The sequence below is a fragment of the Coregonus clupeaformis genome, chromosome 25 (genome assembly GCF_020615455.1).
Source record: "Coregonus clupeaformis isolate EN_2021a chromosome 25, ASM2061545v1, whole genome shotgun sequence".
NCBI classification, from domain to species: Eukaryota; Metazoa; Chordata; class Actinopteri; order Salmoniformes; family Salmonidae; genus Coregonus; species Coregonus clupeaformis.
In genome coordinates this window covers 1,791,077-1,817,500 of record NC_059216.1, presented here as the reverse complement: position 1 = coordinate 1,817,500, position 26,424 = coordinate 1,791,077, and the positions used below count along the sequence as shown (strand labels likewise).

General features: G+C 43.7%; 2 protein-coding genes across 2 annotated transcripts in view; one reads left to right on the top strand and one right to left on the bottom strand.

Moving 5' to 3' along the window:
• Window positions 1-5,349, top strand: part of relt (RELT TNF receptor) — a 44,768-nt gene extending 39,419 nt beyond the window's left edge. The window contains exons 7-11 of the mRNA XM_041878723.2: window positions 863-943; window positions 1,408-1,486; window positions 3,997-4,347; window positions 4,473-4,647; window positions 5,314-5,349. Coding sequence (XP_041734657.2) covers window positions 863-943; window positions 1,408-1,486; window positions 3,997-4,347; window positions 4,473-4,647; window positions 5,314-5,325 — 698 coding nt within the window. The 3' untranslated portion in view covers window positions 5,326-5,349. The remainder of the gene's footprint in view (window positions 1-862; window positions 944-1,407; window positions 1,487-3,996; window positions 4,348-4,472; window positions 4,648-5,313) is intronic.
• Window positions 5,350-9,630: 4,281 nt separating this feature from the next.
• Window positions 9,631-19,511, bottom strand: LOC121568359 (P2Y purinoceptor 2-like). Its single transcript, XM_041878909.1, has 3 exons — window positions 19,398-19,511; window positions 11,806-12,675; window positions 9,631-10,534 (listed from the first exon to the last, which is right to left on the bottom strand). The coding sequence occupies exons 2-3, from the start codon at window positions 12,655-12,657 to the stop codon at window positions 10,307-10,309; spliced, it is 1,080 nt and encodes a 359-aa protein (XP_041734843.1). The 5' UTR covers window positions 12,658-12,675; window positions 19,398-19,511; the 3' UTR covers window positions 9,631-10,306.
• Between the last annotated feature and the right edge of the window lie 6,913 nt (window positions 19,512-26,424).

Below are 26,424 nucleotides of genomic sequence, written 5' to 3'. Positions count from 1 at the left end.
ACTCAAGGTGAACACTAATTTGAGAACATGGGGTTGTACAAGCTATACAAAATACATATCTGTGGATTGCATTTGTAGATCTACGGCATTGGGCTAAAGCATTGAGGAGTAGTGTATTTGTGTTAGCCTGCGCTAGCTAGCATTAGCTGGCTGTGGAATCAGTCTCACAGAGATAGGCTGACTCAGGCTGCTGCAGAAATATTGTTGTCCACGGAGACCAAATGTCACTGTGGAGACGAAGCTATTGTTGTGGAACACAGACAGACAGACAGACAGACAGACAGACAGACAGACACAGAGTGTTGAATGGAGGGTGTAGCTGAGTGAGCTATTCTAGTGCCCCCATCTGTTCGCCTCTTGCATCTATTCTCGGTTGGTTGCTCTCATACATGGGCCGTCAGCCTTTGAGAGAGAGAGAGAGAGAGAGAGAGAGAGAGAGAGAGAGAGACAGACAGACAGACAGACAGACAGACAGACAGACAGACAGACAGACAGACAATAGTTGAGAACTAGGGAGATTTAGCTAGCTTAATCAGCTCTGTTGGTGTACACAGCCCTAAAGTTCTCTGACATACCATCACACTGACGTTTCGGTCACGTCGGTCACTCAAACACACATGACATCTCGTCACATCACATATTCACATAGAGAGAGTCTGATTTCCATAGCTTTTTCTTCAATGAGTTGAAAAGTAATTTTGGTAAAAATCATTGTGGAATTGTTCCTTATTTATAACATTAATCCCAGTGTAGTCCGTATTTTGTTCTCCGGTAGGCTACTTTAAAATTGCCTGCCATTATCTCTGGGTAGTCTAATACTAACAGTAATGTTGAATCTGTCTCTCCCTATACCCCCCCCTAGGTAACGGTTGTCCCTACATCGTAGACGACCCTAATGAAGACACCATCAGTGTTCTGGTACGGCTCATCACAGAGAAGAAAGGTACCAGTCCCTTTATGATGATGTCACTGTCTCTGATGATGTTAACGATTCTGCTGATGTCATAGGCCTGAGCCCTAGCCTTTACCCCTTTGTAGAACTGAAGGGGGAAAAGATAGGTGTAAGCTCTCCTACACCCATTACAAGGTTAAGGCATATCGCTTACTCCTATCTCTTCAGATCTGCAAACACAGAAAGACGGCTCTGCTAATTGAAACCACTAACTGCCTTAATATGAGATAATAGCCAGTTGATTTCCCTGCTGTGGCACTCTAACACTATTTATTGATTGAGTAACTGTGGTGAGTGCGGTCATTACACTGATTTGATTTAATCCAATGTCAATAAGATCTTCCCTAAGGAATCCCAACTGGTGTGTGTGTGTGTGTGTGTGTCTGCAGTCACTCGTACAGCTATTTATGTAGTAATTAAAGGCAGTATTTACTGAAGTGTTGTATGTGTTGTAGAGAATGCTGCTGCCCTGGAGGAGCTTCTGCAGGAGTATGAGAGTAAACAGATGGCCATCAGCAAAGCCTCCTCAATCAAGTGAGAACCCTTCCCTCGACATACATACCTTAAACAGTGTACTGCTTAGTTGCACTGCTGAAGGGTGAGAGCAATGACTGTATATATGAATGGTCAAAGAAGCCATCGGTCACGTGACACCATTCATTCCTATATAGGGTTGCAAAGCTACCAGTCATTTACCAAAGTTACCGGAATCTTCAGTAATTTTGGTAATTACTAGAAAATCTATGGCAATCTATCGTAACTTTGGTCATTTATACTTGAATAACTTTGCCTCCAGTTTGGACGCCAAAACATTAGCAACAAATATATTTTGACGTTAGTAAAGTAGTGTGTAAAAAAATATAAATGATATTTTATGCTGAAACCCTCATATTAAACACCAATGGTGTTCACTAAGTTGATGGTTTATATTTAGTATAATGTTTTAGCTTTGTCATTCTATTTTCACATCATCTTACTTAATTATTTAATATATTTTACATGTGATAAGGCCACACAGAGGGCCAGAGACTACTACACGCCTGTGATGTGAAGTACCCAAAAGGGCCACTAGATGTCTTGTGATAGATTACATAAAATCCTTGAAAGATACCAAACTTCTGGTAGTTTAGTGGTAAACTTTGAAAGTTTCCAGTAATATACCCTCCCTTTGAAACCCTATGTGAAGACTCAGTAGTGCATCTAAGCCAAATTACGTCGGTTAAGATGGTGTCTCATGAAGACATGACATGCACAGTTTGAGCTACTCCAGGAAGTGACGTTGCAGGCTAGCTCAGTGCTGCCCCCTCTCATTGAGTAACTCAAGTTGAAGGCCAACCGGGGTACTGCAGGCTGCCATTAATCAGGGGTGTCAAACTCATTCCATGGAGGGCCTAATGTCTAATGGTTTTTGGTTTTTAAGACCTAGAGAACCAGGTGAGGAGAGTTCCTTAATAATCAGTGACCTTAATTCATCAATCAAGTCAAAGGGAGGAATGAAAACCCGTAGACACTTGGCCCTCCATGGAATGAGTTTAACACGTTAACTAAATTATCCTTAACTCCTTCTGTGTGCGATTTTAAATTAATCAGTTCAAGGACATACATCTGGTGTATTAGAAGCAATGAGAGAGAGAGAGAGAGAGAGAGAGAGAGAGAGAGAGAGAGAGAGAGAGAGAGAGAGAGAGAGAGAGAGGCAGGAGAGAGACAGGAGAGAGAGAGAGAGAGAGAGAGAGAGAGAGAGAGAGAGGGAGACAGAGAGAGAAAGTGAGAGAGAGAGAGAGAGAGAGAGGGGGAGACAGAGAGAGAGAGTGAGAGAGAGAGAGAGAGAGAGAGAGAGAGAGAGAGAGAGAGAGAGAGAAGGAAAGAGAGAGCGAGAAATAAAGTGGTGCAATAATCACAGCACAACACAGGTTACAGCACAGGTTATAGAGCACAGGTTATGGAGCACAGGTTATAGAGCACAGGTTATAGAGCACAGGTTACAACACAGGGTATAATGTACAGCTTAATGGAAAAGCCCTATAGATTGTCCCTGTTGGTCAAATGTTCTGAAATGTTCTGCTGTTCTGTACTGTGAGTCTGTGACACTGCCTGTCAAAGCTCTACATACACACACACACACACACACACACACACACACACACACACACACACACACACACGCACAAACACACACCACACACACACACACACACACGCGCGCGCACAAACACACACACACACACACACGCATGCATATACACTCACCAACACACATATACAAGTTCTGGAAAGCTCTTAAAGCCGGGTCTTTTCTGTGATCCGGTGCGGTGAGGGTCATTGGGGTCAGAGCAGCAGCACGGGACCCCCCACACACACACACACACAATGGAACAATAAGCAGCTCTGCACTGAGGGGTTTCATAAAGGCAGGGATGGGAGGGCCGCTTGAACATAAAGGGATGGCTCTGTCCCTGTCTAGGCGTTTAAATGGTAAGCTTGGGGGGGGTTGGGTGTAGTTTCTGAAAGGGGGGGGTGTAGTTGGACAGCAACCAGCTATGGAGTTAGATTATCTGTCCCCACCCTATTACACACACAGACACATGCACACACAAACAAACAAACACATGCATACCCCAAAACCATGTAAAAGTGTGTGTTTTGCATGTAAGGAGCACTGTGGTCATTTCCCTGTCTGTGTGTATGTGTGGGGGCCTGCATACCTGCTCATACATGTTCTCTCTCTCTCTCTCTCTCTCTCTCTCTCTCTCTCTCTCTCTCTCTCTCTCTCTCTCTCTCTCTCTCTCTCTCTCTCTCTCTCTCTCTCTCTCTCTCTCTCTCTCTCTCTGTCTCTCTGTCTCTCTCTCTCTCTCTCTCTCTCTCTCTCTCTCTCTCTCTCTCTCTCTCTCTCTCTCTCTCTCTCTCTCTCTCTCTCTGTCTCTGTCTCTGTCTCTCTCTCTCTCTCTCTCTCTCTCTCTCTCTCTCTCTCTCTCTCTCTCTCTCTCTCTCTCTCTCTCTCTCTCTCTCTCTCTCTCTCTCTCTCTCTCTCTCTCTCTCTCTCTCAGGTTCCCGGTGCTGTCTCCTCTGACTCAGTTCCTCTCCTTACCCAGACTGTGTCCCCACCAGTCCCACCTCCACACCATCTCTGGTCTGTCTGGCCCCCGACACTGCTGCTCCCGCTGTGTCCAGAAGAAATGGCCCCCCATCCTCCTGCCCCCCCTCGGCCCCCTCAAACCCCCACAGTCCCTCTTGTTACCCCCTCTGGACCTCCAGCCCCTCCAGAACACCCCTCTCCTGCCCCCCATGGATACACACCACTCCACCCCTAAGATCTCCCAGACCCCCAGCCCTGGGTCAGAGTCACTCCCTGACGGAGAGTGGAGGATGCCTGGGAAGGTAACCCGGTCTGTTGGGAGGTGAGGATGGAAACACACACACACACACACACACACACACACACACACTGTAAATAAGTGTGAACATTCTGTACACACATATGTATACACATGCACCGTGTGCCAATCTTCTGTTTGATTGACAGGTTCCAGGTGGCTCAGATTCAAGAGCAGAGGCCTGGTTCCATGGAGACGACGTTCCGACCAGAGTCTAGTAACTCAGACTCAGTGGAGGATACATCTCTGCTGGGGGGGAAAAAGTCATCATCATCACCATCATCTTCATCATCATCATCATCAGCTGCCAGGGGTACACAGGAGGTGAGGCTTACTTCTTTCTCTCTTGCTGACACTCCCTCTCATGTTTCTCTCATTTATTCTCACCTCCTCTCTTTCTTTCTCCACTCCACTGAACATTCTGATTCTTGGAGTGCCGTTGACTTCTCTCAGGAGTCCCTGTGACACACAGAGGAAGTTAGATCATGTTCTAGTAACCTCTTAATTATGAAATAGTAACACATTGCCTGGAAGAACTCCCTCCACCACACACACCCTCCCTCCCTAGTTAGTCATCAATGACAAAAAGCACACACGTCTAGCTCAGCACATTTAAACGTGAGACAGACACAATCAGGGTCCATTCACGGTTTGTCAATGCTGACAGTTAGTGAGGAAGCTACTGACCCCTGGTGGGGACATTGGGAACACACACACCCCACCTCTCAAGCCCTGCCTGTAAGTCACATTCCTGTGAGACAATGGTCAACCATTCTAATAATCTCTCTCTCTCTCTCTCTCTCTCTCTCTCTCTCTCTCTCTCTCTCTCTCTCTCTCTCTCTCTCTCTCTCTCTCTCTCTCTCTCTCTCTCTCTCTCTCTCTCTCTCTCTCTCTCTCTCTCTCTCTCTCTCTCTCTCTCTCTCTCTCTCTCTCTCTCTCTCTCTCTCTCTCTCTCTACTCTCTCTCTTTCTCTCCCTCTCTCTCTTTCAGGTTAACAGCTAAACATTCGCAGAGAGGACTGCTGGGTAAAAATAATTCTACCTCGCTGAGCGATGGATGTGATGGGATTCCAAAATGGTGACTAGAGAGGTTGATTATCCTCCTCGTTGGGATTTGGGAAATTAGCCTGGGTGCTTGTTGGGAAGTTAGCCTGGATGCCAGACAAAGGGAAACGCTCATATTTATATCACAAACAACTTGTATTTTATCCTATTGTTGAGCAATAATCCTCTGTCTTTAGAGGCAGGGAGGAGAAGAGAGAAGGAAGAAACTATTAATTAACCCACCTGTGTGGTTGTGCTTCCATAAGAATCTGGACAGGTTGGAGGCCCTTAACACTGTCTGCACTTGACACTGCAATACACACACACACACACACACACACTCACACACACACACACACACGAACAGGGGTAGGCTTACATACACACACAAGAACAAGTATTATAGGAAACAACTCACCTTTTTTGTCTAGATAAAACTTTTAATCATTTTTATAACAGTTTTAGCCGTTTAGACGATTTTGCTCTTCTTATATTTGAAACGCTGATATAGCGGATGTTTTAGCCCTTCTTGATAATGTTGAATGTAGTCTTATCTAGGCAACACTTAGGGGTTGAGCTCCAACATTGAGAGAGACACATAATGATATACAAACATAGCATGAACTACATGTTTTACTCTTTAGATCTTATAGATGGCATTTAAAGTGGAACTGACAGCATTTTAGCAACATTAAATCTTATTGAAATCGGTTCATATACACCGTCAGGAAGAATATGATACTTAAAAAATATATATCTAACAAGCGAGCACTTAGATATGGTCATTTTCATGTTTTCATAAATTCTTAAAATGTTTGATAATTACGTACAGTAAGGCATTTGTGAAGATTCTATAACAATATAGAGTGGGAAAGAGGTTTGGACAATTAATAGACACTGCAGTAAATAAAACCTAATAAAAACATCTGTCTCGTCCAGGACCGGAGTCTACACAGACCAGTGCGTCATAGCCAATCAGAACTACAGTAGGCCTTTATGCAAACAAGCCATTTGCCACACAGACCTGCCATCATTCACTTTGAACTGGACTGTGTGTTTACAAGCAGCTGCAACAGCGCGACTTTAGATCATTAGAACGCATTTGGCAAAAGCCACAAAATATACCTGAATTGATTTCTGCAAATATGTCAATACCACGGGAGTCCTCTTACATTTGGGAACATTACAGTCCTAATGATCAAACAACCATAAAAAGGTAGGCAATCTTTCCCTATATGCACATCAACAACAACAAGATCAACAACTAATGCTAGCCAGAGCAAGATGAGCTACAATCTAATGAAGGAACATTAGATAAACCCCCTCAAACTTTTTCCGCTAGTTGATCGTCAAAATTGCACTGATAAACGATGGGGAATAGTAAGTAGCCTGCTCGTCCTTCTGCAGCTTGCCTGCCAATGCATGCTTGTCCCAACCAAGCAGCCAAGCTAACTGGCTAAAGTGCGCTAGCTTGCTAGCTAGCTACTTCCAGACACAAATGAGAGAACACCTCACTGACCATTTTACTCGCCGTAGCAGAGCTGGTTAGCTAGGCTGTTTACATGTTATCTAGAGCATTCGTGACTACCGATTACTTTTTTTGCCCACGTTTACTGACACTGGTCATATTTAGCCGGTGTTGTGCGTTCATAAATTAATCAGTTATTCTGCACTCTGGCACACTCAGACGAGAGTGCTCTGAAATTGGAGTAGATAGCCCGAGTGAATTAACGAGCGCAAGAGATATGCTAACTGGATAATAGTCGTTCAAGTTCAGCATAGGTAGCTAGCAAAGCGATTCACATTTCTTGCTAGCTAACCAAATGACACCTTCATCTCTAGCTGTGTAGCCACCGAAAAACAATATGAGGGGAAAAAGTCACCCACTCCTCCAATGACATGACATCCTCCTAACAGCTAGTTTTTTAGCTTGCTACATAAATAGACACGCTAGCCTATTAGCCACGTTATGATTGACTTGTGATCATTGCCATTGCTAGTTTGATTATATTGACATTCCCAGCCTTAGTTACATTCATCCGTTTTTGTCCAAAATATTGAGTCATTGAAACTGAAACGGTGCATCCCGAATGGAGGCAGCAAACAATGTACCAAGAAATGTATTGGTGAATTATATTAATCATGCATTGAACTGCATCCATCTATTCTGCCAACAATGCCTTACTGTACGTCATGGAATGTTGAGTCAAGTAGAACCTATTTTTAAAACCTCATAAAGTTGGTTTTGTAGCATAAACTGGGAATTTGATATTGCTGACTGATATTATGATTGTCTGTTTGTTTCATGTAGTAGTTAAAAAGCTGTCAGTTCCACTTTAGCTCAATGTAGCTTCTGATTACAGTTGAATGTGTAGTAACGCGCGGTGTAAATGACTGTATATATGTACATAGGGCCGTGAAAAGACCAGGGGAACTGCCCTGTTTTTATTTAAGCTCTTAGATGTGTACAGAGGGTGGTCGGTCAGGGACAGAGTCAGGGACAGAGTCAGGGACAGAGTCAGGGACAGAGTCAGGGACAGAGTCAGGGACAGAGACAGGGACAGAGTCAGGGACAGAGTCAGGGACAGAGTCAGGGACAGAGTCAGGGTAAGGACAGGGACAGGATGTGGGTTTGCCAGTAGTTTTCAGTGCCTCTTTTGACACACTTAAGTCAGTCCCAGACATTTTGGGGGAGATGTGCTTTGTCCTGTGACTTCCTCTCTCCTGGCGTGTCACAGATCTAGGATCAGTTGACCCTCCTAGCTACAGTGACCATTGATCAGTGGCATCCTACACCATGTAGCACTTATCTCAAACCGTGACCTCACTTCCTGCCATGTGACGATTGCCTAGCAACAAACATAGGCGAAGTTAGTAGGATAATCAACTCAGCTCCTTTGCCCCCACAGATAAAGCACTACAGACACATTATTCAGAGTTTTCATTCAAGTGTTGTTACTTATTGTTACACTCACGCAAACACATAAACACAAACGTTCCTACCCCTCCAAGGAGAGCATGCAGACAGACACTATCATCTCTGGGTAATCTGAGTAAAAGCTGTATTCGCAAAGGGAACTAACTACATTATCATAGGAATACTTTGACTTTGAACAAATCATGACTGACCATCTCAATCGCATTCCCTCAGCTGCATTTCAAGTGTTTTTACTTCTGTTTTTTAGTTATTTAAATAGATGTTCGAGTAGTGGCTGACGTAGCTGCTTCACGGTGGAAACACAGTTTGGGTTTTGCAGTTTACATTTTATAAAAGCTGGATAATGATGATGATTATGATCAATTTTAACTATTATTTTATGTTCTGTATGTTGCTGTTTTTGCGGTTCAGAACCATTGTCTGGATTTGATAATTTTTCTTGGTTGAACATTTCCATGTTTTTATCTGACCTGTTTTATTATGACATGTTATAAACTGAAGTGTTGCAGAAAAGAAGGGAAAACAACTCATCTTCTCTACATTGTAGATTGTATTTATTATGATATTAAATTTTTCTGTATGATATTTTTACTCTTGAAATAAAGGAGCGGTTTATTTGGAGTCGTCTGTGTGTGCTTTGTGTTTATAAACACTCAGTGGTAAACGTGTGTGCGTGAGTCTGTATGTTTGTTAAATTACAATGACTCTGAGTTTGCAAAAAAAAATAAAGGCCGTCGACAAAAATGGATCAAACATGGATGAAGTTGACAAACACTGATCCACTATCAGCACAGTAAATTGACAGGATGTTAAGTGTTAAATAAATGGAAAGATGAGACTCTCACAAACACGATGGTGTTCTCCGTTTTTCTCTATGACCCCCACAAGCATCTTGGGACTCGTTTGAAGTCAGTACAGCCGATCTGCCAACTTCTGTCTGTAGCGTCCAAACAGTTTGGGCTAGACACTCAAAGGTGAGACTCTCACGAACACGTACAGTACATGTCGGTTGTTTTGCCCTAGGATGCCCACAGGCCTCACAAGACTCTTCTGAAGGTAACATCCCAAAGTTGAAAAGATTTATGGAAGTATATATGGAGACTAGTGCCAAAAATAAGGGCTTAAATACATGTAAAAAAAAAAAAAAATACAAACAAATTTTTCCTGATCTTATATCTCTCAGATATATGACAGACACTTCAGAACAAACTTCCTTTGGATTTTTTTGTGGGGGACTATCTGTTGTTCCATGTAGTGAATCTGTTATTTCATGCCCTGTCTAAGCACCCCCCCCACTCCCCCCAACCCTCCCCCCCCCCCGGTTTAGACAGGGTTTAGACTCTTATGGGTTAAGCATGAGTTTTTTCTTATTAATTTGTAGTTGTGCCGGCCAGCAGTGAGGCTGTGTTGCTTCTATTACGCTCTCTGACTGGATTATATCCAGCTCCATCTGTGAGTCTTTGGGATGTTAATGAATGACTTTCCTGACACACCCTAGAACCTGCCCAAGTCATGCCTGGGGCTGAACAGCTTTCTATGAATGCTCTCAAGAGGAGGTCCTCTTAAGACTGACTTACAGTATGTGTGTGGTGTATGTAATCCTGAAGATATGTTTGTTAGATACACTACAATCAGTGGCTCCTAAATATATAATTACTGTTTATTGTGATTACAATATCACTAACATCACTAACATGTTACTACAGAATATATTCTCTCTACACTGTCAGCATCAACCAATGTATTTCTCCCTGCCTTTAGTCAGATCTCAATCAATGAGTTATTGTATTCCACTTTCAAGTAAGAAATCTGGTATTTATATTGTAAAACATTCAATAAAATATGCCCACTTTGTTTGGCCTATACATTACATGAATTATCTTTCAAACAGTCTAATAATATGGGCTAGTAATATTCAGTTTAGAGGAGTGAGTCATCCATCCAGTGTGTTTGTCCAATGGGGTTTTATCCATTCCAATGGAGTTCACACTGTGTTCCATAGCTATTCAGCACATAGATTGACCCTCCTGACGGTCAGACCTGCTTCGAAGCGGCTGCCGTCACGCTTCCTGGTTTCCTTGGCAATGCTCTGACTTTTGTTGGAGAGGTTACTACGGAAACCCTGCCCAGCCATGAAGTAGAGGATGGGATCCACACAGCTGTTGGCGCTGGCCAGGGGGCGGGTCACCATATAGGCTAGACTGGACGCCTTCAGCAGCTCACAGCTCACCTGGGGATAATTACAAGAAACAATTATTGAAAGGTTAAGGCTGCAATTCAATCCATGTAACGCTGTTGACAATGTGCCTTTTAAAGGCAATGTTACCGCGTTCGCGGAGATCGCATTCAAGGTAAATGCTGCAGATATCCTCTCGATATGGAAATTACCTTTAAATGTCAAGGATAATGACAATATCAACAATCATAATAGCAGTGCCTGAGTTACCTGGAACCAGGCTCCTGCACCTTGGGTGAATGGTGAAGCTACCTGGAGCCAGGCTCCTGCACCTTGGGTGAATGGTGAAGCTACCTGGAGCCAGGCTCCTGCACCTTGGGTGAATGGTGAAGCTACCTGGAGCCAGGCTCCTGCACCTTGGGTGAATGGTGAAGCTACCTGGAGCCAGGCTCCTGCACCTTGGGTGAATGGTGAAGCTACCTGGAGCCAGGCTCCTGCACCTTGGGTGAATGGTGAAGCTACCTGGAGCCAGGCTCCTGCACCTTGGGTGAATGGTGAAGCTACCTGGAGCCAGGCTCCTGCACCTTGGGTGAATGGTGAAGCTACCTGGAGCCAGGCTCCTGCACCTTGGGTGAATGGTGAAGCTACCTGGAGCCAGGCTCCTGCACCTTGGGTGAATGGTGAAGCTACCTGGAGCCAGGCTCCTGCACCTTGGGTGAATGGTGAAGCTACCTGGAGCCAGGCTCCTGCACCTTGGGTGAATGGTGAAGCTACCTGGAGCCAGGCTCTTGCACCTTGGGTGAATGGTGAAGCTACCTGGAGCCAGGCTCCTGCACCTTGGGTGAATGGTGAAGCTACCTGGAGCCAGGCTCCTGCACCTTGGGTGAATGGTGAAGCTACCTGGAGCCAGGCTCCTGCACCTTGGGTGAATGGTGAAGCTACCTGGAGCCAGGCTCTTGCACCTTGGGTGAATGGTGAAGCTACCTGGAGCCAGGCTCCTGCACCTTGGGTGAATGGTGAAGCTACCTGGAGCCAGGCTCCTGCACCTTGGGTGAATGGTGAAGCTACCTGGAGCCAGGCTCCTGCACCTTGGGTGAATGGTGAAGCTACCTGGAGCCAGGCTCCTGCACCTTGGGTGAATGGTGAAGCTACCTGGAGCCAGGCTCCTGCACCTTGGGTGAATGGTGAAGCTACCTGGAGCCAGGCTCCTGCACCTTGGGTGAAAGGTGAAGCTACCTGGAGCCAGGCTCCTGCACCTTGGGTGAAAGGGAGAGCCAGGCAGAGCCTTTAAAAAGCGTAGTATTCCAGTGGTTGTGGTACTGTACCTGGGAGGAGTCCATCTGCTCCAGGTATTTGAGGGAGTAGTGCAGGCTTCTGGTCAGGTGGAAGGGTAAGAAACACAGCATGAACGCCGCTAACACGATGATGATCATCTTCACAGACTTCTGTTTGGAGCGATGAGCAGCTCCACCCCCCGCTCCCCTCGACTGGATCCCTCCTGCCCCCAAGGTGGGTTCCAGAAGCTTCCTCACCATCAGTCCATAACACACCATCACCACCATGAAGGGGAAGGCAAACATCAGCACAGACACCACCAAGCTGTACACCAGGAAGTCATGAAATAACTCTGGACTGGTGGTGTCGAAACACACCCTCTCCGTCCCCTCGTTCCTGATGCGTGAGAAGTAGAGCACGGGAGCCTGGCACATCAACACACACGCCCACACCACCACAGACACCAACCGGGCTCTCCTGGCGCTGACCCAGCTCAGTGACCTCATCGGGTAACACACGCCCAGAAAGCGGTGCAGGCTGATGCAGCACAGGAACAGGATGGAACCATAGAGGTTAGCGTAGAACAGGAAGCGGATGAGTTTGCAGAACGGCTCGCTGAAGGGCCAGTCGTTCTCGTCTGCGTAGTAGTAGATTAGGAAGGGTAGGGTGAGGATGTAGAGGATGTCACACACTGTCAGGTTGAACATGTACACCGTGGAGGGCTTCCAGCGTTTCGTACGGAACAGAATCACGTACATGGCCGTGAAGTTCAGGGCTAGGCCAATCACGAAGACCAGAGTGTAGCTGACAGGAAGCAGGATGTACTTGATGTCCTCCTTGAAGTGACAGCGCCAGTTGTGCCCGCTGCTCTCATTGGTTGAATGGTTGGCGAAGGTAGACATCTTTGTTCATAAACAGATCTGAGGAGGATACAGAGGTTTACTAATATGCACCCACACACACACAAACACACACAGAGAGCGAAGAGAGAGAGAGAGAGAGAGAGAGAGAGAGAGAGAGAAGCTAAAGTGTGATAGTAAAGATAATCTGTACTAGCCACGTGTATAACTCTTCACACTAAAGCTATGACTAAAGAGGGTACCAATGTCTCTGTTTACTTGCTGCTAAATGCATGAATGCCGCAGCTGGAAGCTGAAGCTCATTTCGGCATAATACCCATAATTCCTTCATATGTGTCTTTCCTAAATGCCAAGATAAGAGAGGGAGGAGTGGAGGAAGAGGGGTGTTTTGTCCTTTTCACGAGGCATGGACGAGGAGATAGTGATTGATGTCCGAGCTGTTCCAACAGGTTTGGATCCCAAGGAGAGCACTTTGAGCCTTTAAGTTAGTTAGCGATCCATTGAGAAGTTATTGTCCTATTTTGATAGATCCCGAGCATTGCAACAGGATATGATAACTAGGGTTGCAAAGGGAGGGTATATTACTGGAAACGTTCAAAGTTTACCAATAAACTACCCGAATTTTGGTATCTATCACAAGACATCTAGTGGCCCTTTTGGGTACTTCAGATTATCACAAGCGTCTGTAATAATCTCTGGCCCTCTATGTAGTTTTATATATGAAATAATTGAATCAGATGATTTTAAAATAGAAAATTGAATGACAAAGCTGTAAAACATAATACTAAATATAAACCATCAATTTAGTGAACACCATTGGTGTTTAATATGAGGGTTTCAGCATGAAATATATTTTATATTTATTTATTTTACTATGACAATATGTATTTTTCTGTCAATGTTTTGGCGTCAAACTAGTGGCAGTTGTGAAAAAAAGTCAATAGTTGGAAGAGTTGCAGAGTTAATTGAAAATAAAGGCATTGTTGATTAGATGCTTTTTTCATTAATTGGGCTTTTTTCTCTTGAACCACGTGGTCTAACTACTAGAAACGAATGGACAATATGGACACATTTAAACAAAATTAATACTATACTGTATATGAATAATACATTTTAAAAAAGTTATTAAAGTATAAATTGCCATAGATTTTCTGTTAATTACCAAAATTAATGAAGATTCTGATAACTTTCGTAAATTACGGGTAGCTTTGCAACCCTAACGATAACACAGAGAAACACACATGGCATGGTACAGCAACACAATTAGCATGAATGTATTGTTATACAGTGGCTTGGCATGAATGTATTGTTATACAGTGGCTTGGCATGAATGTATTGTTATACAGTGGCTTGGCATGAATGTATTGTTATACAGTGGCTTGGCATGAATGTATTGTTATACAGTGGCTTGGCATGAATGTATTGTTATACAGTGGCTTGGCATGAATGTATTGTTATACAGTGGCTTGGCATGAATGTATTGTTATACAGTGGCTTGGCATGAATGTATTGTTATACAGTGGCTTGCGAAAGTATTCACCCCCTTGTCATTTTTCCTATTTTGTTGCCTTACAACCTGGAATTAAAATTGATTTTTGTATCATTTGATTTACACAACATGCCTACCACTTTGAAGATGCAAAATATTTGTGAAACAAACAAGAAATAAGACAAAAAAAAACAGAAAACTTGAGCGTGCATAACTATTCACCCCCCCAAAGTCAATACTTTGTAGAGCCACCTTTTGCAGCAATTACATCTGCAAGTCTCTTGGGGTATGTCTCTATAAGCTTGGCACATCTAGCCACTGGGATCTTTGCCCATTCTTCAAGACAAAACTGCTCCAGCTCCTTCAAGTTGGATGGGTTCCGCTGGTGTACAGCAATCTTTAAGTCATACCACAGATTCTCAATTGGATTGAGGTCTGGGCTTTGACTAGCCATTTCAAGACATTTAAAGGTTTCCCCTTAAACCACTCGAGTGTTGCTTTAGCAGTATGCTTAGGGTCATTGTCCTGCTGGAAGGTGAACATCCGTCCCAGTCTCAAATCTCTGGAAGACTGAAACAGGTTTCCCTCAAGACTTTCCTTGTATTTAGCGCCATTCATCATTCCTTCAATTCTGACCAGTTTCCCCAGTCCCTGCCGATGAAAAACATCCCCACAGCATGATGCTGCCACCACCATGCTTCACTGTGGGGATGGTGTTCTCAGGGTGATGAGAGGTGTTGGGTTTGCGCCAGACATAGCGTTGTCCTTGATGGCCAAAAAGCTCAATTTTAGTCTCATCTGACCAGAGTACCTTCTTCCATATGTTTGGGGAGTTTCCCACATGCCTTTTGGCGAACACCAACGTGTTTGCTTATTTTTTTCTTTAAGCAATGGCTTTTTTCTGGCCACTCTTCCGTAAAGCCCAGCTCTGTGGTGTGTACGGCTTAAAGTGGTCCTATGGACAGATACTCCAATCTCCGCTGTGGAGCTTTGCAGCTCCTTCAGGGTTATATTTGGTCTCTTTGTTGCCTCTCTGATTAATGCCCTCATATATGGACATACTGTAAGTATACAACAGACTCATAAACAAACACCCTTACACACACACACACACACATAAAACCTATGAACACCTACTGTAACAAGCATACCATGTGTGTACAGGCTGCATATGGATAGAAAGACACAGGGCTATGGGGAAAAGGGTTCTACATGGAACCCAATAGGGTTTTACCTGGAACTGATGTTTTTCCTTCAAAGGGTTCTCCTATGGGGAGAGCCGAAGAACCCTTTTAGGTTCTAGTTAGCGCGTTCTTTTCTTAAGAGTGTACATTACACCATACGTTTTAACAGATGAGCTAGCTCTCTCTCTCTCTCTCTCTCTCTCTCTCTCTCTCTCTCTCTCTCTCTCTCTCTCTCTCTCTCTCTCTCTCTCTCTCTCTCTCTCTCTCTCTCTCTCTCTCTCTCTCTCTCTCTCTCTCTCTCTCTCTCTCTCTCTCTCTCTCTCTCTCTCTCTCTCTCTCTCTCTCTCTCTCTCTCTCTCTCTCTCTCTCTCTCTCTCTCTCTCTCTCTCTGAACCCCACATTACAGCAGTAGCAGAAGGAACACGTCAGAGCTTCATCTGTCCTGCACCCTCTCAACCCCACATTACAGCCGTAGCTAATTCCAGTTGTGTTCAGCAACTATTTCCAACTTCTGTACTAGACTCTAACAAACAAACAAAAGAGTACTGATGCACTACTCCAGCTAGCAGAGCTTGTGCCTGCCCTGTCACTATCTGCTGGTTAGGCCTGCTGGTTAGGCCTACTCACTGTGATTCTCCGAATGCTTCTTCCTCTCAGTGATACACAGAATGCTTTCCACAATGTGTCTCCATGCTCATGTGTGAATGTGTGTGACTGACAGTCAAGTTATTTGGCTTGGTGCTGAACCGGAGTAGGTGTGAGCATGCTGCAGCCTGTACACACACAGACAGGGAGGAATTCATGATCAACATTGACCTACTGTACCTATGGCCCGCTCTGTCTTCTGGAAAGTACAAGTTGCCCCTTCAGATTCTATAATTCACTATGAACTTTGTTTGGTTAATGATCCATGTGAATCTATCAATTATGGGAATGATATTGTTTCCAATGATACCCTTTGTTAACTACCTTTTGTTAGTATATCATCAACACTCACAGTATTATATTGCATGTACCTCTATACCTAATACAAGTTGATGTTTGTGTTTGTCTAAAGTCAATACAAAAGAAAAACCCCTCTCAGCAGATCTCAGCTGTAGATATGGCCTTTCTGTCTGTCTGTCTGTCTGTCTGTCTGTCTGTCTGTCTGTCTGTCTGTCTGTCTGTCTGTCTGTCTGTCTGTCTGTCTGTCTGACCACAGCTCAACAGACAGCTCAACAGACAGTTCAACAGACAGACAGCTCACAGACAGACAGCTCAACAGACAGACAGTTCAACAGACAGACAGCTCACAGACAGACAGCTCAACAGACAGACAGCTCAACAGACAGACAGCTCAACAGACAGCTTAACAGACAGACAGCTCACAGACAGACAGCTCAACAGACAGACAGCTCAACAGACAGACAGCTCAACAGACAGACAGCTCACAGACAGACAGCTCACAGACAGACAGCTCAACAGACAGACAGCTCACAGACAGACAGCTCAACAGACAGACAGCTCAACAGACAGCTTAACAGACAGACAGCTCACAGACAGACAGCTCAACAGACAGACAGCTCACAGACAGACAGCTCACAGACAGACAGCTCAACAGACAGACAGCTCACAGACAGACAGCTCAACAGACAGACAGCTCAACAGACAGACAGCTCACAGACAGACAGCTCAACAGACAGACAGCTCAACAGACAGACAGCTCAACAGACAGACAGCTCAACAGACAGACAGCTCAACAGACAGACAGCTCACAGACAGACAGCTCAACAGACAGACAGCTCAACAGACAGACAGCTCAACAGACAGACAGCTCAACAGACAGACAGCTCAACAGACAAAGAAATATGGATAATAAAGCAATGAGTGGAATTTCATTGGGGTAAAATAATATATGTAGCAATGGTTATAGAATGGCTGAGGTTTGTGTTTGGATTTTGAATGGGAATCAATTGGTGGTCCCAAAAAGTCCTCACAAGTATAGTAAGACATAGCTGTGTGTGTGTGTGTGTGTGTGTGTGTGTGTGTGAAGACTGTGTGTGTGAAGACTGTGTGTGTGTGTGAAGACTGTGTGTGTTGTGTGTGTGTGTGTGTGTGTATGTGTCCACCTATGTTTATTTCTGAGGGGAGGGATGTTTTCTCACTATGAGGTCAGTGATAACCTACAGTGAGGGAAAAAAGTATTTGATCCCCTGCTGATTTTGTACATTTACCCACTGACAAAGACATGATCGGTCTATAATTTTAATGGTAGGTTTATTTGAACAGTGAGAGACAGAATAACAACAAAAAAAATCCATAAAAACGCATGTCAAAAATGTTATAAATTGATTTGCATTTTAATGAGGGAAATAAGTATTTGACCCCTCTGCAAAACATGACTTAGTACTTGGTGGCAAAACCCTTGTTGGCAATCACAGAGGTCAGACGTTTCTTGTAGTTGGCCACCAGGTTTGCACACATCTCAGGAGGGATTTTGTTCCACTCCTCTTTGCAGATCTTCTCCAAGTCATTAAGGTTTCAAGGCTGATGTTTGGCAACTCGAACCTTCAGCTCCCTCCACAGATTTTCTATGGGATTAAGGTCTGGAGACTGGCTAGGCCACTCCAGGACCTTAATGTGCTTCTTCTTGAGCCACTCCTTTGTTGCCTTGGCCGTGTGTTTTGGGTCATTGTCATGCTGGAATACCCATCCACGACCCATTTTCAATGCCCTGGCTGAGGGAAGGAGGTTCTCACCCAAGATTTGACGGTACATGGCCCCGTTCATCATCACTTTGATGCGGTGAAGTTGTCCTGTCCCCTTAGCAGAAAAACACCCCCAAAGCGTAATGTTTCCACCTCCATGTTTGACAGTGGGGATGGTGTTCTTGGGGTCATAGGCAGAATTCCTCCTCCTCCAAACACGGCGAGTTGAGTTGATGCCAAAGAGCTCGATTTTGGTCTCATCTGACCACAAGACTTTCACCCAGTTCTCCTCTGAATCATTCAGATGTTCATTGGCAAACTTCAGACGGCCCTGAATATGTGCTTTCTTGAGTAGGGGGACCTTGCGGGCGCTGCAGGATTTCAGTCCTTCACGGCATAGTGTGTTACCAATTGTTTCTTGGTGACTATGGTCCCAGCTGCCTTGAGATCATTGACAAGATCCTCCCGTGTAGTTCTGGGCTGATTCCTCACCGTTCTCATGATCATTGCAACTCCATGAGGTGAAATCTTGCATGGAGCCCCAGGCCGAAGGAGATTGACAGTTATTTTGTGTTTCTTCCATTTGCGAATAATCGCACCAACTGTTGTCACCTTCTCACCAAGCTGCTTGGCGATGGTCTTGTAGCCCATTCCAGCCTTGTGTAGGTCTACAATCTTGTCCCTGACATCCTTGGAGAGCTCTTTGGTCTTGGCCATGGTGGAGAGTTTGGAATCTGATTGATTGATTGCTTCTGTGGACAGGTGTCTTTTATACAGGTAACAAACTGAGATTAGAAGCACTCCCTTTAAGAGTGTGCTCCTAATCTCAGCTCGTTACCTGTATAAAAGACACCTGGGAGCCATAAATCTTTCTGATTGAGATGGGGTCAAATACTTATTTCCCTCATTAAAATGCAAATCAATTTATAACATTTTTGACATGCGTTTTTCTGGATTTTTTTGTTGTTATTCTGTCTCTCACGGTTCAAATAAACCTACCATTAAAATTATAGACTGATCATTTCTTTGTCAGTGGGCAAACGTACAAAATCAGCAGGGGATCAAATACTTTTTTCCCTCACTGTACCTGAAGCTTTTTGAGTTATCGTGACACATAATAAAACCAATGTTTATAGCCAGGACCCAGTTTCAAGCCAGACCCATCAAAAATCAATCACAACCTAGGCTGCGACCCAGAAGGAATCAACTAAACCCAGCAGTGAGTCCTAACCCACCATTAGGAGAACACTGCTCCATATAACATACACATAACTATTCTCTACATCTGACACACAAGTGAGCCGGGACAGGAACAGGGCAAGCTCACAAATCTCTTTAGGCTTTTATGTGGAAGTAAACAAACAAATGTACAATGACCCAAAATGACCCTACCCAGGTATAAACATCAACGCTGAGACTCACCTGACTGACTGGTGAAACGCAGACCCTCCTGGGTAGATATAAAACCAAACCACACATAAAACCTGATCACAGGAGATCTTAAAGAAGTATAGTCGGACAGACGGCAGCCATTTCCCCCCCTCTCTGTGGCATAGAGGTTTGTGTGGGTGGTGAGAGAAGTGAGAAAGTGTGATTAATGTCTTACCTGCTCCAAAAACACAGTGTATGAATGATTACATGACCTTAACCATAAGCCATAACCCTAGGCCGGCTCCCCGCTCAGTGCTCTCTGCTCTGGGGCTAGCTCTGTCAACACACTGGCCCACCTGGATGATTAACCAGATGTCACGGCTAGAGGTGTGAGTGAGACCCACTCACCTGTTCAAGTTTAAACTTTATTTATCCCAGAAGGCAAATAAAGTTAATTCACACACACACGTACATGCACACACACACACACACACAAACACAAATATGTGATACCAATCCATCCTCATAAATCACACCCCCAACAGCAAATCCAAACCTGTGAGTGTGTGTGTGTGTGTGTGTGTGTGTGTGTGTGTGTGTGTGTGTGTGTGTGTGTGTGTGTGTGTGTGTGTGTGTGTGTGAGTGTAAGAGAGAAAGAGAGAGCGTGAACAGAGCAATACTCAATCATGAGGCATCAAAGCCAAAGGAAATGAATAATATTAAGATATGCTATAGATAGAAGGAAAGTAGTGTAGAAACATACCAAAAAACAATTAGGTAACAACAAATTCAATACCTTTTAGACAACTTCCTGGACAAAACGTTTCACTGTAATAGTGAAGGCGTAAACTTGGCAGTAGAAAACCTAAACTGTATATTTGACCTCTCAGCTTCCCTATCAAATTAAACAATCTCTAACAGAAAACCAAAGAAAAGTAACAACAATGACAAATGGTATGCAAAAACCTAAGAAAGAAATTGAGAAACCTATCCAACCAAAAACATAGAGACCCAGAAAACCTGAGCCTACGCCTTCACTATGGTGAATCACTACAACAATACAGACATACACTACGGAAAAAGAAGGAACAGCACGTCAGATATCAGCTCAATGTAATTGAAGAATCCATAGAATCTAACCACTTCTGAGAAAATTGGAAAACACTAAACAAACAACAACACGAAGAGTTATCTATCTAAACCGGAGATGTATGGGTAAACCTCTTCCCCAATCTTTTTGGCCCAATAACAAAGAACAACCAGCAAAAACATATACATGATCAAATACAAAATCTTAGAATCAACTATTAAAGACTACCAGAACCCACTGGATTCTCCAAATACATTGAATGAACTACAGGACAAAATACAAACCCTCCAACCCCAAAAAGGCCTGTGGTGTTGATGGTATCCTCAATTAAATTATAAAATATACAGATCACAAATTCCAATTGGCTATACTTAAACTCTTTAACATCATCCTCAGCTCTGGCATCTTCCCCAATATTTGGAAATAAGGACTGATCATCCCAATCCACAAAAGTGGAGACAAATTTGACCCCAATAACTAGCGTGGGATATGTTTCAACATCTACCTTGGGAAAATCCTTTGCATTATCATTAACAGCAGACTTGTACATTTCCTCAGTGAAAACAATGTACTGAGCAAATGTCAAATTGGCTTTTTACCAAATTACCGTACAACAGACCACATATTCACCCTGCACACCCTAATTGACAAAGAAACAAACCAAAACAAAGAAAAAGTATTCTCATGCTTTGTTGATTAAAAAAAAAGGTTTAGACTCAATTTGGCATGAAAGTCTGCTATACAAATTGATGGAAAGTGGTGTTGGGGGAAAAACATACGACATTATAAAATCCATGTACACAAACAACAAGTGTGCGGTTAAAATTGGCAAAAAACACACACATTTCTTTCCACAGGGCCGTGGGGTGAGACAGGGATGCAGCTTAAGCCCCACCCTCTTCAACATAGACACTACCCTTCAAAAGTTTGGGGTCACTTAAAATGTCCTTATTTTTTAAAGAAAATTAATTTTTTTGTCCATTAACATAACATCAAATTGATCAGAAATATAGTGTAGACATTGTTAATGTTGTAAATGGCTATTGTAGCTGGAAATGGCTGATTTTTTATGGAATATCTACATAGGTGTACAGAGGCCCATTATCAGCAACCATCAGTCATGTGTTCCAATGGCACGTTGTGTTTGCTAATCCCAGTTTATCATTTTAAAAGGCTAAATGATCATTAGGAAACCCTTTTACAATTATTTTAGCACAGCTGAAAACTGTTGTGCTGATTAAAGAAGCAATAAAACTGGCCTTCTTGAGACTAGTTGAGTATCTGGAGCATCAGCAATTGTGTGTTCAATTACAGGCTTAAAATGGCCAGAAACGAAGAACTTTCTTCTGAAACTCGTCAGTCTATTCTTGTTCTAAGAAATGAAGGCTATTCCATGTGAGAAATTGCCAAGAAACTGAAGATCTCGTACAACGCGGTGTACTACTCCCTTCACAGAACAGGGCAAACTGGCTCTAACCAGAATAGAAAGAGGACTGGGAGGCCCCGGTGCACTACTGAGCAAGAGGACAAATACATTAGAGTGTCTAGTTTGAGAAACAGGCGCCTCACAGGTCCTCAACTGGCAGCTTCATTAAGTAGTACCCACAAAACACCAGTCTCAACGTCAACAGTGAAGAGGCGACTCTGGGTTGCTGACCTTCTAGGCGAGTTTCAAAGAAAATCGTAATCTTGTCTTTTTATTGGACAGTCTGAGATATGGCTTTTACTTTGCTAACATAATTGCAAAAGGGTTTTCTAATGATCAATTAGCCTTTTAAAATGATAAACTTGGATTAGCAAACACAACGTGCCTTTGGAACACATGACTGATGGTTGCTGATAATGGGCCTCTGTACGGCTATGTAGATATTCCATAAAAAATCAACCGTTTCCAGCTACAATAGCCATTTACAACATTAACAATGTCTACACTATATTTCTGATCAATTTGATGTTATGTTAATGGACAAAAAAAATAATTTTCTTTAAAAAATAAGGACATTTTAAGTGACCCCAAGTGGTCCTCTGTAGCTCAGCTGGTAGAGCACGGCGCTTGTAACGCCAAGGTAGTGGGTTCGATCCCCGGGACCACCAATACACAAAAATGTATTGTAAGTCGCTTTGGATAAAAGCGTCTGCTAAATGGCATATTATATTATTATATTATATTAACAATGTCTACACTGTATTGCTTTTCTTTCGAAAACAAGGACATTTCTAAGTGACCCCAAACTTTTGAACTGTAGTGTCTATCAACGAATTGGCGAGGGCACTAGAACAGTCTGCAGCACCCGGCCTCACCCTACTAGAATCTGAAGTCAAATGTCTACTGTTTGCTGATGATCTGGTGCTTCTTTCCCCAACCAAGGAGGGCCTACAGCAGCACCTAGATCTTCTGCACAGATTCTGTCAGACCTGGGCCCTGACAGTAAATCTCAGTAAGACAAAAATAATGGTGTTCCAAAAAAGGTCCAGTTGCCAGGACCACAAATACAAATTCCATCTAGAACCGTTGCCCTAGAGCACACAAAAAACGATACATACCTCGGCCTAAACATCAGCACCACAGGTATCTTCCACAAAGCTGTCACCGATCTGAGAGACAGGGCAAGAAGGGCCTTCTATGGCATCAACAGGATTTTAAAAAATGGACATACCAATTAGGATCTGGCTAAAAATACTTGAATCAGTTATAGAACCCATTGCCCTTTATGGTTGTGAGGTCTGGGGTTCGCTCACCAACCAATAATTCACAAAATGGGACAAATACCAAAATGGGACAAATACTGCATGCACAATTCTGCAAAAATATCCTCTGTGTACAACGTAAAACACCAAATGATGCATGCAGAGCAGAATTAGGCCGATACCCGCTAATTAACAAAATCCAGAAAATATCAGTTAAATTCTACAACCACCTAAAAGAAAGAAATTCCCACACCTTCCATAACAAAGCCATCACCTACAGAGACATGAACCTGGAGAAGAGTCCCCTAAGCAAGCTGGTCCTGGGGCTCTGTTCATAAACACAAACAGACCCCACAGAGCCCCAGGACAGCAACACAATTAGACCCAACCAATTCATGAGAAAATAAAAAGATAATTACTTGACACATTGGAAAGAATTTACAAATAAACAGAAACTAGAATGCTATTTGGCCCTAAACAGAGAGTACACAGTGGCAGAATACCTGACCTCTGTGACTGACCCAAACTTAAGGAAAGCTTTGATTTGTACAGACTCAGTTAGCATAGGCTTGCTATTGAGAAAGGCCGCCTTAGGCAGACCTGGCTCTCAAGAGAAGACAGGCTATGTGCACACTGCCCACAAAATGAGGTGGAAACTGAGCTGCACTTCCTAACTTCCTGACAAATGTACACTGCTCAAAAAAATTAAGGGAACACTAAAATAACATTTCCTAGATCTGAATGAATGAACCAATCTTATTAAATACTTTTTTCTTTACATAGTTGAATGTGCTGACAACAAAATCACACAAAAATTATCAATGGAAATCAAATGTATCAACCCATGGAGGTCTGGATTTAGAGTCACCCTCAAAATTAAAGTGGAAAACCACACTACAGGCTGATCCAACTTTGATGTAATGTCCTTAAAACAAGTCAAAATGAGGTTCAGTAGTGTGTGTGGCCTCCACGTGCCTGTATGACCTCCCTACAATGCCTGGGCATGCTCCTGATGAGGTAGCGGATGGTCTCCTGAGGGATCTCCTCCCAGACCTGGACTAAAGCATCCGCCAACTCCTGGACAGTCTGTGGTGCAACGTGGCGTTGGTGGATGGAGCGAGACATGATGTCCCAGATGTGCTCAATTGGATTCAGGTCTGGGGAACGGGCGGGCCAGTCCATAGCATCAATGCCTTCCTCTTGCAGGAACTGCTGACACACTCCAGCCACATGAGGTCTAGCATTGTCTTGCATTAGGAGGAACCCAGGGCCAACCGCACCAGCATATGGTCTCACAAGGGGTCTGAGGATCTCATCTCGGTACCTAATGGCAGTCAGGCTACCTCTGGCGAGCACATGGAGGGCTGTGCGGCCCCCCAAAGAAATGCCACCCCACACCATGACTGACCCACTGCCAAACCGGTCATGCTGGAGGATGTTGCAGGCAGCAGAACGTTCTCCACGGCGTCTCCAGACTCTGTCACGTCTGTCACATGTGCTCAGTGTGAACCTGCTTTCATCTGTGAAGAGCACAGGGCGCCAATCTTGGTGTTCTCTGGCAAATGCCAAACGTCCTGCACGGTGTTGGGCTGTAAGCACAACCCCCACCTGTGGACGTCAGGCCCTCATACCACCCTCATGGTTTCTGACCGTTTGAGCAGACACATGCACATTTGTGGCCTGCTGGAGGTCATTTTGCAGGGCTCTGGCAGTGCTCATCCTGCTCCTCCTTGCACAAAGGCGGAGGTAGCAGTCCTGCTGCTGGGTTGTTGCCCTCCTACGGCCTCCTCCACGTCTCCTGATGTACTGGCCTGTCTCCTGGTAGCACCTCCATGCTCTGGACACTACGCTGACAGACACAGCAAACCTTCTTGCCACAGCTCGCCATCCTGGATGAGCTGCACTACCTGAGCCACTTGTGTGGGTTGTAGACTCCGTCTCATGCTACCACTAGAGTGAAAGCACCGCCAGCATTCAAAAGTGACCAAAACATCAGCCAGGAAGCATAGGAACTGAGAAGTGGTCTGTGGTCACCACCTGCAAAACCAGTCCTTTATTGGGGGTGTCTTGCTAATTGCCTATAATTTCCACCTGTTGTCTATTCCATTTGCACAACAGCATGTGAAATGTATTGTCAATCAGTGTTGCTTCCTAAGTGGACAGTTTGATTTCACAGAAGTGTGATTGACTTGGAGTTACATTGTGTTGTTTAAGTGTTCCCTTTATTTTTTTTAGTAGTGTATGACCATATTAGAGACACATACTTCCCTCAGATTACACAGATCCACAAAGATTTTGAAAACATATCCAATTTGGATAAACTCCCATATCTATTTGGTGAAATACCACAGTGTGCCATCACAGCAGCAAGATTTGTGACCTGTTGCCACAAGAAAAGGACAACCAGTGAAGAACAAACACCATTGTAAATACAACCTATATTTATGTTTATTTATTTTCCTTTTCTACTTTAAGTATTTGCACATCATTACAGCACTGTATATAGACATTATATGACATTTGAAATGTCTTTATTCTTTTGGAACTTTTGTGAGTGTAATGTTTACTGTTAATTTTTTATTTCACTTTTTTTATTATCTATTTCACTTGCTTTGGCAATGTAAACATATGTTTCCCATGCCAATAAAGCCCTTAAATTGAATTGAATTAAATTGAGAGAGAGAGAGAGAGAGAGAGAGAGAGAGATCTAGGGGGGGGGCAGTATGAAAATGTATGCACTCACTAACTGTAAGTTGCTCTGAATAAGAGCGTCTGCTAAATGTAATATTGCTGTACCAAAAGTCCTCACAAGAATAGTAAACCAACTAAAATTATGAGAAGTGAGGACATTTTGCCAATCCTCACTTGTAAAAAGGCTATTTTAGGCTCAGGGGTTAGGTTTAGGGTTAGGATTAGAAATAGGGTTAGGGTTCAGGTTAGGGTTAGGGATAGCGGTAAGGGAAAATAGGATTTTGAATGGGAATCAATTGTTGGTCCCCAAAAAGTCCTCATAAGTAAAGTAAGACATTACATTTACGTAATTTAGCAGACGCTCTTATCCAGAGCGACTTACAAATTGGACATACCTGTGTTTGTGTGTGTGAGTGTGCGTGTGCTTGACTTGGACTGAATTATAGTGCGTAAATTGCTGAAGGGCGTAAATCTATATATCTGGGATTGGCTAGCTAGCTTTTAAATGTCTGGCAGATCTGGCTTTTCTACCTTCAATCGATGTTTCCTCGATCGACTACACTTTCTTGTTGCTATGCAGGTCCAGAGACGCAGCCAGTCTCCTTGCGA